The following is a 13,781-nucleotide window of genomic DNA, read 5'->3' on the forward strand; positions in this document are numbered from 1 at the left end:
TTAAAACAGGTCTGGCTAGCGCGCTTCTCACTATGTTTTTAAGCATTTGAACACATTCGATCATATGAGCGTTTACACTACAAAAGCAATCCGGTCGAATGTGTTTTGAACTACCTCTGGAAGTGTCCGAAAGTGGACAAGCTCAAAATGTTTTAAACCGCATTTACACCTGTATTTAACGTATTCCACATGTGATCCGACTGACCAAAACAGTCTGTGATCACATGAAAAAGGACCAAGTGGCACTACTATAAAATTAAAAAGAAAAACACAAAAACTATAGCTAGTTTAGCTACACAACAGTCAGTCCGATTGACTTGAAAACGGACATGCGGTGTCTTTGTCCAAGGTGAGACGATGGTCGATGAGAACACTCGCGTATCTCAAAAAACATGGCTGCCGTCGGCCAATGAAGTTTGAGCACATAAGGCCGATCGAAACGAAACTCGGTAGGCCTGCTTGACTCATGGACCGAGAGGTCTGTGAGAAATTTGAAAGAAATCGGCTACAGGGGGACGCCTTTATCTTTTTCAAGCACGTAAATTAATTATGTTTTATTAACAAAGTTTGGGAGGAGCACGTTCAGATAATTAACCTAATTAACACAGGGGGAGCACATTCAGTTAATCAACTCAATTAACAAGACGAGGTATATAGGCCTACAGCAGACTTACTTCTGTTCTATGAAAGTTTTAGAGCATCCTCTCACCACCCCATCTCCTCACTTATAATTATTCCTATCCCAACATGGGATGAGGGGAGTTCTCTGGGTTCGGGCCAAATTTGGTTGGATCCATAACCTTTTGAGCAGTCGTCACACAATAGTGCTTCAGGTGACCTGAGTTCGAGTCCTGGGTCGGGGTCCTTTCCTGATCCCCTTCCCTTCTCTCCTCTCCTTTTAGTTCCTGTTGCCACACTACTTACACTGGAATAATTAAAATGTTTTAATGTTCTTGAAAGAAATCTCCTATGCTTTTCAAGACTGAATTTATTTGATCAAAAACAATAAACAATAATATTGTCAAATATTTTTACAAATTAAAATGTAATTTATTCTTGTGATGGAAAGCAGAATTTTCAGTATCATTACTTTCATCATCATTAAGTCTTCAGTGTCACATGATCCTTCAGAAATTATTCTATAATATAATATATGCTGATTAATATATTATCAATTACTAATGTTGCTCAATTATTAATGATGGTTCTTATTATTATCAATGTTAAAAACTGTATGTTTGTGGAAACTGCCAGATTTCTTTAATATTCTTTGATAAATAGAAAGTTCAAAAGAACAGCATTTGAAATAGAATGAATCAGTTTAATGCATCCTTGTTGAATAAAAGTATTGATTTATATTTTTCTTACTCCAAACCTTTAAATGGGAATGTATCGCAGTTTCTACAATATAAAGCAGCACAACTGTTTTCAACACTGATATAATAAGAAATGTTTCTTGCAGAAAATCAGCATATTAGAATGATTTCTGAAGGATCATGTATGAGTAATGATGCTGTGTGTGCCATCACAGGAATAAATTACATTTTAAAATAATAACCAAAAAAATCACAATATTACTGTTTACTGTATTTTTCATCAAATGTAGCCTTGGTGAGCATAAGACACTTCTTTAATAAAAATTTTTTTTTCCGTGACTGTAAAGGCAAAAAAGTGACAAGTCAAGCACTTCCCTACATTCACAGTTTTTACTCAAAATCGATAAAACAAATGTCCATGGACACAATACACATCAATCTTATTGTCATTAACAAATCAAAGCAGTACATTTACAGTCAAATTCTGCAATATAAAACTGTGAACACATACTCAAATGAACACATGTTTTTAAAATGCTGCTTTTCATTCCATATTTGCATGTTTTCCTTTCATAAAGCACACATAGAGATACAGATGCAAACAAATGTGACATATGTGATGAAACCAACGTGAGAGAATCGACACTGCAGGAACGACACTGAAATCACTCTGATCTGTCCAACATCAGGTCAGTGTAATATATTGAATACATTTCTTGGTCTTGTTGTTTTACATTGGAATGTATTTTCATTGCTACTATTCCATCATTTGTTGTTCTCGATGTCCTTTAGGAACTCTTGCGTATTTAACTTGAAGAGAAACATGAACAGTACTGTCTCCAAGAACCAAACATCTTCTTTTGGGTTCAGATGCACAGAGCCAGGGTATTCACTTCAACTTTCTGTAATAGCACTGGACTTCATTTTCCTCCTGCCCATCCAAATCTGGGTCCTCTGGTTGGGCACAAGTAATATTAGGATTAGGGGACGTCTGCCAGCCTCAGAAATCTTTACAATGAACCTTTCTGCACTAGAGGTTTTTGTGATGGTACTTTATTGCGTTTCTGTGGTTGCCTTTCTCTTTAACTATGAATGCACAATGACCATTGTTGCATTATTTTCTGGAAGCTACCTGGTTGGACGACCCCTTATGAACAGCTTGATTTGTGTTGAGCGCTACATAGCTGTGGCTCATCCTGCGATGTACCGCAACCCAGCCTTTGTGAAGCACAGATATATCAGTGCTGGACTGGTCTGGATGCTGATTGTAGTTTATGGAGGACTTTCTGTTTGGACCTATCCACGCAGGCAAACTGAGGTCTACACTTCTTACCTAGCAATCAGCCTGTTGGTGATCACTACTTGTAGTCTAGGAGTGCTCAAGATCCTGTTGAGACCAAGTCCTGGTGAAACACAGAAGGAAGGGATGCACCACCAGAAAAAGAGGGCATTTGTAATTATCACTGTCATTCTAGTTTGCATATCTGTTCCATATGGCCTGGAATGTTTCCTGATCACCATGAATGGACATTTGTCAAACTATACTTTTTGCCTGCTAGCAGGCATCAATTTATGGATAATGCGACCAAGCAGTGTAATACAGTCCATTCTCTTTCTGTCCAAGCAAAAGAAATTGCCATTCACTAGAAAAGATTAACTATAAAAATGCGGGGACCTTTATGTTTAATACAAATATAGTCCTTTGCAAAGTTTCTTCAAATATAACTTTGTATTTGTTAGTTTTGTTCATTTGCTTGCATTAAATAAACACTTTGAGCGTAATGATCTGGTAAAAATAATAATAATAATAATAATAACAATGATAATATATATATATATATATATATATATATATATATACACACACGCAGTATCAGAACATCAATGTTGTGTAAATGAGATATGTGCTTAGTTATATTGCTGATGTAGTAAATTGTAATCATATTTAATAATAAAGAGAGGAAAAAGTGGATATGAGTACTTTGCTATTTAAGTATATTATTATTTTGATTCTTATAATTGTTTCTACAAACATACACTAGAGAATAATCGGCCATGCATTGGTCATTTTGGTCATAAAAGCAGGATTTATATAGGAGATTAAAACTCAGAATTAATGGGATAGTTCAACCAAAAATGAAAATTCTGTTTGAAAATGACTCACCCTCAAACCCGTAAGAATTTCAGTTCAGAACACAAATGAAGATATTTTTAATAAAATCGGACCCATTTCTGTCCCTCCTTTGACAGCAATGCAACTACCACTTTGATGCTTCAAAAAGTTCATTAAGAGATCGTAAAACTAATCCATATGAATTTAGTCAAAATTTTCTGAAGAGACTCGTTCGAGTTTTATAATGAACAGATTAAATTTAGGCTTTTATTTAAATATCTAAACAGTATTGGAAAATTCCGTCAATGACGGGGAAAGGGTTAAAAATATATAAATTGGAGATGAGCGCTCGTGCTCTGGGGCGGGCTTCGTGACGTCATCGTCATAGATGCATGTTTGCGGAAGTGATCAAAGGACGAAGGTTGTGCACTGACTGCCAGCGTGATGGAGGTGTGTAACGGTGTCTCCTGCGGGAATATTGCAACAAACTTGTTACATGTTGATTGTGCAAAGCGTATGATTTTGAAATAATTGTTCAGTAGTGTCTGGCTGATGTATTCTTTTTATACGGTTGGAGCAGGTGCGGAGTAAATTGTTGAACTCGGTTGAGAAGTGTGTGGACGAGGCTTTGGAGGGTCTCGTCAGGAGTACCGGGGGTCTGGCGCTGCTGCGGGGCCACAGAGTTGTGCTGCGGGCCGATCTGGAGAACATTAAGGGAAAGGTAGCGCTGCTGTCCGGAGGTGGATCTGGCCATGAACCCGCACATGCAGGTAATGCGTGAAACAGCAGCACCTCCTCTGTTCTATTGTGCAATGTTAGTAACTGTATTAAAAAAAAAAAAGAAGAAGAAGAACATATGATTTAGTTATTAAAATTACATTAGTTGCTGTAGTCTGATGTAGTCAGGTGGAGCCACCTTATATTTTTGACTTGAATAAAACAGGTTATTTTAGATTATATGATTGCACTTTTTAGGTCACCTGACAAAACATTAAAGTAAAGCCCTGTGCTCACCAAGAGGGAATATGATACTGTATCATTTTAATACATTATATCACAAATGCATTCCTGTTTGGTCCTTAAACTGGTTTGTTTGCAGTTCAAAGGTGATTTTACAATATTAACAATAACTAAAGTAAAGTTTGTGGTTACCATAGTCCATTTTTATAACATTTACACTACTGTTAAAATCTTTGGGGTCAGTAAGATAAGATTTGTAGGAAATTATTACTTTTATTTCAGCAAGGACACCTTAAATTGACCAGAAGTGACAGTAAAGACATTTATAATGTCAAAAAGATAACATTTTTCTATTCATCAAAGAATCCTCACAAAATGCATCATTGTTTCCACAGCACAACTGTTTTAAACATTGAGAAAATAAGAAATATTTCTTGAGCAGCAATCAAATCAGCATATTATAATGATTTCTGAAGGATCACGTGACACTGAAGACTGGAGTAATGATGCTGAAAATACAGATTTGCATCACAGCTTGACATTGCATTTTTAAATATATGAACGAATTTGAAAGAAGTTCTTTTAAATTGAAAAAATATTTCACAATACTACTGTTTTACTGTATTTTTGATCCAAAAAATGTGGTCTTGGTGAGCATAAAAGACTCCTTTAAAAACATAAAAAAATATTTTATGTAGTGTACTTTTATACATGCTTTTAGCAAACATGACTTGCATATGAACAGTTCGTAACGGTTTATACATTCCCTGGGAATTGAACCTATGAACTTGGTGTTGCTAGTGCCATTGCTGTACTTGAGCTACTCTCACTCTCTCTCAGGTTACATTGGCAGGGGAATGCTGTCCGGAGCTGTGGCGGGAGCAGTGTTTGCGTCCCCTCCTCCGGGAAGTGTGCTGGCTGCCATCGTGACTCTGTGGAAGGGAGGCGCCTCAGGAGTCCTGCTCATCGTGAAGAACTACACAGGTGACCGTCTAAACTTTGGCATAGCTGTCGAACAGGCCAGATTGCAGGGCGTCCAGGTGGACATGGTGATTGTGGCCGATGACTGCGCCTTTGCTCAGCCCAGCAAGGCCGGCAGGAGAGGCTTGTGTGGAACTGTGTTCATTCATAAGGTACCAGAATCAGCTTGACATGGCTATATTACTTGCTATGCTTCCTCAAAGACTCTTTTTGATGTTACTTCAACCATATATAACTTCATTTAACCCATTTAACATATTTCTGGCTAAAGAGTCCTTGAACTTTAACTTTCTACGCATATTCATTGGCTCCGACAGATGTCACATCACATAATCAATTTGATTATTATGCCCTGTTTCTTTTTAGTTAGCTGGAGCTCTAGCAGAGAAAGGCTGTCCTTTGGATGAAATTGTTGCATGGGTGAACAAAGCAACAAAAAATATTGGTGAGAAAGACCAGCATAGTACCATTTGGGTTGTATAGCTTAAATGTTGCAGTTCTAAATTTTTTTTTTTTAATTGTGAAAGTCAAACCACTGTGCTATGCAATATACTATATATATATATATATATATATATATATATATATATATATATACACACTGACATTTTATATATATAACAGTATATAACATTTTATATTTTAACAGGCACATTGGGTGTTAGTCTGTCTCCATGCAGTGTTCCCGGATGCCTTCCATCTTTCCAGCTTCCACCAGGAGAGATGGAGTTGGGACTGGGTAAGAGAGATCTATAACAAAAAGAGTAAAGATTAAAATATATATATATATTTTAAAATATATTATTTTATGTAGAAGTAAGTACGTGTATATAGCGTTTATGTTTGTTTAATCAATTAATTGATTTGATTGCAGATATATATATATACACACACACACACTCATTTATTTAAACAAAATTTCAGTAAAAACAGTAATATTGAGAAATTTTAATAGAATTTAAAATAATTTTTCTATATGAATGCAAAGCTGAATTTTCAGCATCATTACTCCAGTCTTCAATGTCACATGATACTTCCTGCTCAATAAACATTTATTATAATTATCAGTGTTGAAAACAGATGTGCTGCTTAACGTGATACATTTTTTCAGGACTCTTGGCAAATAGACCAGCAAAAGAAAAGCATTTATTTAAAAAAGGAAATCTTTTGTAACATTATAAATGTCTTTTGCTGATCAATGTCATGTGTCCTTGCATGTCAAATCCTTTAAAAAAATAAATCTTACTGATTCCAAACGTTTGAACAGTAGTGTTTATATACTATATTTATATATTAAAATGTACACTATATTTATTTGTATAGGGATCCATGGAGAACCAGGTATTAAGAGATCAAAAGTGAGTCTTTTCAAAGTGCCGTTCATCCAATCCTACAATAAAGAGTAATGTATGGTCCTTTGAGATTGATGGTTTTGATTTTTTTCAGGTGGCCTCTGCCGATGAAGTTGTGAAAACTATAATAAGTCACATGACTGATTCCTCAAACAAATCGCATCTGTCCCTCAAGTCAGGTATGATGTGTAACTGGCCAGCACAGGGTTGATTCTGAAGGTGTGCGTTTGCATGAATGTGTATTCAAAAATGTATTTCTCTAACAGGAGACAAGGTGGTGCTGTGTGTGAATAATCTTGGTGCTCTTTCATGTTTGGAAATAGCTGTGGTTTCCAAAGCAGCTGTACACTGCCTAGGTGAGACTCGAGTAGCACAACACTAGATTTAAAACATTCAACTTTAGACAAAATTCTATAGAACTGAATAAATGATCTTGTTATATCCTAATATTTGCATTTCATTATACTGTTTGGAAACTAGAGGTCTTCAACTGGTGTTGACTGCGTTTTATTCGATTCTCCTTTTCAGAGGAGCGTGGTGTGCTGGTTGTCAGGGTGATGTCGGGATTGTTCATGACATCACTGGAGATGGCGGGAATGTCTCTTTCTTTAATGAAGGTTGATGAAGAGATGCTCAGACTGTTTGGTGCGTTCGCTTTAAATCCAATTTTACATGCACACTTAACTGGATGACATTGGAATCATTAGTTAGTCCTCAGAAAATGAGTGGTATAATGACAGAGCTTAAATGAATATTGAACACATGAACAAAGTTTCACTGCACACAGCATCTTTAAGATGCTAAAATTGCTCATTTGCCAGTATACTCTGAAGTGAATGCACATGTAGTGAATTTACAGTATACTGTAAAGCTGTGTATGTGAAGTGTCACTAATTTGTATATTGTATACAGTATATTCACTATATATATCAGTAGCGTGCGGTCCATATAAGCTGCGAATGCTCTATATACCCAAGTCATTCATGGACTCGCTGATTAGTATTAACACTATAAATTACTATAAATTCCCTTGTAGGTGGTGTATCATAACGCTTGCATGATAAAATGTTAGTAATACGTATGTAACTCTCAGTCATTTATTTATTTGCCAAAAGACTGTAATTTTCTTCAAATCTGCCACTCACTGATAGTTTCGGGTAAACGGACGCGCATCCATCCAACGTGCACCAGGTGCATTTTTTAAATAACGTGTCACCCAGCATACCTGGTTAAAAAAAGTCACCGCTCGCAACTAATATAGATATATATACACTATAAATACATATATCACTGATTTGTCTTTCTCAGATGCTAAAACCACAGCCCCAGCCTGGCCTAACCTCAGCACGACCTCTGTGAGTGGGAGGAACCTGTTCATGGAACCTGCAGAAAAACCTGCCGCAGCTTCAGATAAATATCATGAAGGTAGAGAAGAGTGCAAAATATACATTTTTCAAAATGTAGTCATATGTGCTTCAATTACATGAAAGGGGTGGTTGATTATGATTCACATTTCTAACTTTAGCTAGTGTGTAATGTTGCTGTTTGATCATAAACAACATCTACAAAGTTACAATGCTTAAAGTTCAAAGCAAGGGAGATATTTGCTTTTAAAGAAATCACTTTTTAAGGACTACAACAAACGGCTGGAAGGGACTACACGACATTCCTCCTGGGTTAGTGACATCACCAAGTCAGGTGTATCCTATACGGAAGAGTTTTATCGACTAAAACGTGACGCACGTATAAATTCTCCTCCCCCTTCACATCAGTTACAATAATTTTGATTTATACTTTACTTTTGCAGTTTATATAAACCACACATCTCACATATTTCAACAGGGTGTTTTGCTTTATTATTATTTATTATGAATTTCTTAAATAAACAAATTTCAACAACATGAGGGCAGATCCTCTGAGCGCTGCTGATGACGCGGTGAAGTGACGCTCGAGTGATCAAGTATTCCAATGTATAAAAAAAGCTTTCATTCGATCCCTCCATCCTCGCGTCTTTTCCCTGCAGCCTTTCCTCGCATCCTACAGGGGGAGGAGCTGAGACGCGAGGAAAGGAAACGAGGATTCACAAATAAGAATTGAGAAGCACCCATAGATTATCAAGACAGAATATGCTAATCAATGACTAGAAGATAACTACACATAAACTACATAAATTCATCAACTAACCATTCAGAAACGTCCTGTTGCATTCTACATGTTGTCACTTCTTCTTGAGTCTCTCCATCATGGACTCCGCTTTGAACATAAAAGGCTAAAAGTTTTTTAAATTTTCAGTGCATGTCAGTGTGAGGTAAAATGACACAAGCTCTTGAAGCTCCGCCCTCTGTGCCGGGAGCAGCAGCTCATTTGCATTTAAAGGGACAGACTCAAAAACGGTGTGTTTTTTCTCACCCTCAAAAAGTGACAATTTTAACATGCTATATAAGAATATCTGTGGGGTATTTTGAGCTAAAACTTCACAAACACACTCTGGGCACATCAAAGACTTATTTTACATCTTGTGAAAAGGGCATTATACCACCTCTTTAAAAAGAACACAAAGAAACTATTTAACTAATAATATACATCAATTCTTTATAATAAATAATTAACATACTTAATAATTAACATTTACTGATAATAAAATAATATAAATCCACGGCGGTTTAAAAGCTTGGGGCCAGTGCAAGTCTTGGTGAGAATAAAGGCTTATAAAGCTATAAAACTATAATGATATATTAGCGTCCACACCAGGGCACGATATCGTTCTGTTAATTATAAGCATGCTGCAGTTTTGTCGTCTGTCGCTTTAAATGCTCGAGTTCTGAAAGCAGGGTGGATTCTGATTGGCTGTCAATATTTTTAATAGTTCTGAAAGTGATTCCAGCGGTATTGTTCTTCTGTGCCGTTATCGTTAAACTTGTGGTGTGGACTCTGCTATTCTTTAATATTTAGAACAATTTTAGAACTATACGGTTATCGTCCTTGGTGTCTCTTATTTTCACCAAGGCTGCATTTATTTATTTTAAATACAGTAAAAACAGTAATTTAGCTGTTATCTATTTCAATATATTTTAAAATGTAATTTATTCCTGTGACGGTAAAGATGAATCAGAATTCTCTGATGAAAAGAAAGTTCAAAGGAACAGCATTGAAATGGAATTTTTTTGTAACATTATAAATGTCTTTACTGTCAATTTAATGTATCTTTTAGTATTAAAGTATTAAAAAAAAATCTGACTTGAACTGAACAGTATTGTATATTGTATACTGAAATACCTGAAGCACTTCATCGACACATTGGTGCTGCTTCCCAGGCTCGCTTTCTCCCGTCATTCGCCTGGTTTTGGAGTCTGTGTGCAAGATCCTCCTGCAGCGCCAAGAGGAACTCAATGCGTTGGACCGCGCTGGAGGGGATGGAGATTGTGGGAGCACACATGCTCTTTTAGCCAATGGTAAAACTTTTTTTTCAACATTCAAACAGTACACATATTATTATTTAAACCAACATATTGCTTAATTTTGTGTTCATATATAATGTTGTCAAAATGTTTCACTTGCCTTCACAATGTGGTCTACTTCAGCCATTCAGGAGTGGCTCCAGACCAGCCGAATCCCTGGAAACCTTGGCCAGCTTCTAGCAGATCTGGGTCTGTTGGTGCAGGAAAGGATGGGAGGATCATCAGGGGCGGTATGTGAATGTGTTCAGACACTTGACGCACTAGACCAGTGCTTGAGCTGAAAAATTACTCTAATGGCTGTTCACACCAAGAACAAAAACTATATTAGCATCTACACCAGTGGTTGATATTGTTCTGTTTATTGTAAGCGCACTGCAGTCGTCTTTTTTTTTTATTAAAGGAGAACTCCGGTCAATTTTAACATTGAGCTCATTTTTTTGTACATTTGGAGTGCTGTCAGTACAGAGAACAACGACAAAAATTGGTGTCACCTACACTGTGTTATCCTGTTTTTAAAATTTGCACCCTGTTGACTTCAATGGGGCAAGTACTAAACCTGCTTTTAGCCTCTTAACATCCTTTATGTGTCATTAAAAACAGGATAACTCGGTGTAGGCAACACCGATTTTTGTCATTGTTCTCTGTACTGACAGCACTCCAAATGTACAAAAAAATGAGCTCAATGTTAAAATTGACCGGAGTTCTCCTTTAAAGCGATTCCAATGATTTCGTTCCTTTATGCTGTTATAATTATAGTTGTGGTGTGAACTCTGCTATTTTTTTTATATTTAGAATGATTTTAGAACTATATCTTTATCATTATAGTTATCGTCCTTGGTGTGATCGAGGCTTAAAGGTGTGTTCACACTTGTGGTTCAGTTCTCTTGGTTTGTTTGGTCTGCTCTGTACTAATAAAAATGTATATGTGTCATTTCCAACACATATACCGATGAACTGTAACAGATAAGAACCATGTATGCTCGAGCATTCTGTTCTTTTAGGGTCGCATCTTGTGACATCATGTCCTGTTTTTGGTTCGTTTATGTCTTTGGTCCGTGTTGCATTCATATTTCAGTCGAACCACATCAGAGTTTGATTTGAAGTGGACCGAGACCCATATTTTCATTTTTTCAGCGTCTCGGCCCGCTTGTTTGGTGGCACCAGGGTCCATTTTTTTCGAATGAACTAACAGAGAAATCGCACTAGGGTTGTTTTAATCGAACCAAACATGCCAAGTGTGAACACACCCTAAATGATCAAATGATCCAATGATCCGTTATCTTTCTCTCCCCAGTTATATTGCTTGTTTTTGTGTGCGGCTGCCCCTTATCTCAAACAAAACAGTGATGGTGCTGCTTGGGCCAAGGCATTGCATGCTGGGACCGAGGCCATGAAAAGGTCAGTGGCGGGTCATTGTGATTTTTGCCAGAAGTCAGGTTCTGTCTGAAAATGTAGTCCTAACCCTGACCCTACCCCTAAACCTAACCCTATCCATAAGTTATCCCTAAAATCAGAGGGAGTTGATGGTGAATAACACTGATGTAGAAGCACCTAACACTGTCTGTAACCCTAAACGTGACATAAACTGTAAACTTGTCCCTTAAATCTGATTGGTTGATTGGAATGATGTTCCTGGATCAACAAATATGTTGATTTAGGAAAATGTTGTACGTCAGGGACACTAGTATTAAATGAACTCATTCTCAATTGTTTTCCTTCATACTTTAGTATTTTCAGTATATTAGAATATACACGTTGCCAAGTTTACAGTTTGGCACAAAGTGTAAAGATGTGTGTCATTTTATTGCAAATTTATTCCTATTTTTTTCCGACAGATATGGAGGTGCTGAACCAGGAGATCGGACCATGGTATGTATGATTGAAACAGGAATTAAGAGTCAAATTCTAGTTTTAGTAATTGATTGTTGCACACAAATTGATAATATCTATTCTTTAATTAGCAAATAGTAAAAGCGTATTAGTTAACATATGCATGAATTACACTACCGGTCAAAAGTTTGAGGTCTTTTTTTTTTTTTTTTTTTTTGATGATTTTTTACATTTGAAAAAAAGTCTCTTCTGCTCACAAAGGCTTGTTTGACCAAAAACACAGTGAAAACAGTAGTATTGTGACATGTTTGTGAATTTTCAGCATCATTAATCCAGTCTCATGATCCTTTGAAAGAATTTGAAAGATTTGGTGCTCAAGAAACATTTCTTATTAAGCAGCACAACTGTTTCCAACATTGATAATAATATGTTTGTGGAAACTGATAGTTATTCGGAATAGAAATCTTTTGCAACATTATAAATGTCTTTACTGTCACTTTTGACCAATTGAATACATCCTTGCTGAATAAAAGTATTAATTTCTTTCAAAAAAGAATCTTACTTTTGAAAAGTAGTGTAGTTCCCTGTTTGCCTGAATAGTTTACTGAATGTACATGATCCGTATTTTGGATAAATATGTGTAGGCTATTGGCAAACACTACTCACCGTTTATATCCATGTATCAATGATTAATCTGCTTTTGCAGGGTTTTTGAAATAATTAACCTGCAAGTCTTATCCTTGGACTTTTTATTGAATCGAATCTTTTGATACCTGCAAATCATTGATGAAACTGACCCTCTGTGTTATCTTTTAGCTTGATGCCCTATGCCCTGCTGTGGAGGAGTTGATGAAACTTTCCACAGCACCTCCTGATGGTCACATGGCTATACTACAAGCAGCAGTGGAGGTATGGACAATCACTTTAGCAATTTTGATGTTTTCTCATCATTTCTTGCATCTATAATATTGGGCTGTTGCCTATCTGTTACAGAAAGCAGATTTGGGAGCCGAATCTACACGCAGTCTCACTGCAAGGGCTGGACGTGCCAGTTACGTTGCGTCTGAACATTTGACCCAGCCTGACCCTGGTGCCGTGGCGGTAGCCGCCATTCTGAGGGCCATACTCCATTCTTTGAAGGCGGAGAGTTAAAGAAGCTCACCGTCAATATGCAGATTCTTAAAGTGCCCCTATTATGCCATTTTAAAGGTTCCTAATTTCATTTTGGAGGTCTCCTACAATAGGTTTACATGCATGCAAGGAAAAAAAAAATTAACATAATATACATTTCACATCTCCTAATTTTTCAAAGAGTCTGTAACCGGTTCCTTTGAATTTAAGATTCAGTCTCTCTAAAACCCTTCCTATCTGAGAGCATACTCTGCTCTGATTGGTCAGATGGCCAACCAATTTTTTTTCTTTTTTTACTGTTGTAAACAGTTATGGTAATTTAATGCAAATGTGTTATCTTTTTTAAGGGATTAAGCTTTTAAAGCAAAATGAGCATTATTAAATGTCAATTTAACACCAAATTGTAATTTTAAATGCAGTATTAATTGTGAATTTGTGAAATGAATACATTTAACTAATAAAAACGAATAAAAAAAACCGCTGTATTTTAATCTGTGATTACATCATTTTGAATAATCAGATGTTAAAGGTATAGTTTACTCAGCCAAAAAAAAAATCTTTCATCATTTATTCACCCTCATGTCATTTCAAATCTGTATGACTCTTTCTCTGCGGAATAAAAAAAAAAAGGTTAATAATA

At 36.4% G+C, this 13,781-nt stretch overlaps 1 protein-coding gene across 1 annotated transcript; it reads left to right on the plus strand.

The window, feature by feature from the left end:
- Nucleotides 1-3,787: 3,787 nt before the first annotated feature.
- tkfc (triokinase/FMN cyclase) lies at nt 3,788-13,756 on the plus strand. The gene is made up of 16 exons (XM_081355533.1): nt 3,788-3,879; nt 4,010-4,199; nt 5,230-5,522; nt 5,737-5,815; nt 6,020-6,109; nt 6,694-6,728; nt 6,817-6,901; nt 6,989-7,078; nt 7,251-7,367; nt 8,031-8,147; nt 10,037-10,174; nt 10,304-10,410; nt 11,475-11,578; nt 12,016-12,049; nt 12,827-12,919; nt 13,004-13,756. Exons 1-16 carry the CDS (start codon nt 3,874-3,876, stop codon nt 13,160-13,162), a joined length of 1,737 nt encoding a protein of 578 aa, XP_081211659.1. The 5' UTR covers nt 3,788-3,873; the 3' UTR covers nt 13,163-13,756.
- Nucleotides 13,757-13,781: the final 25 nt, after the last annotated feature.

This window comes from Scardinius erythrophthalmus (assembly GCF_964197995.2).
Source record: "Scardinius erythrophthalmus genome assembly, chromosome: 2".
In the NCBI taxonomy this organism is placed as follows: domain Eukaryota; kingdom Metazoa; phylum Chordata; class Actinopteri; order Cypriniformes; family Leuciscidae; genus Scardinius; species Scardinius erythrophthalmus.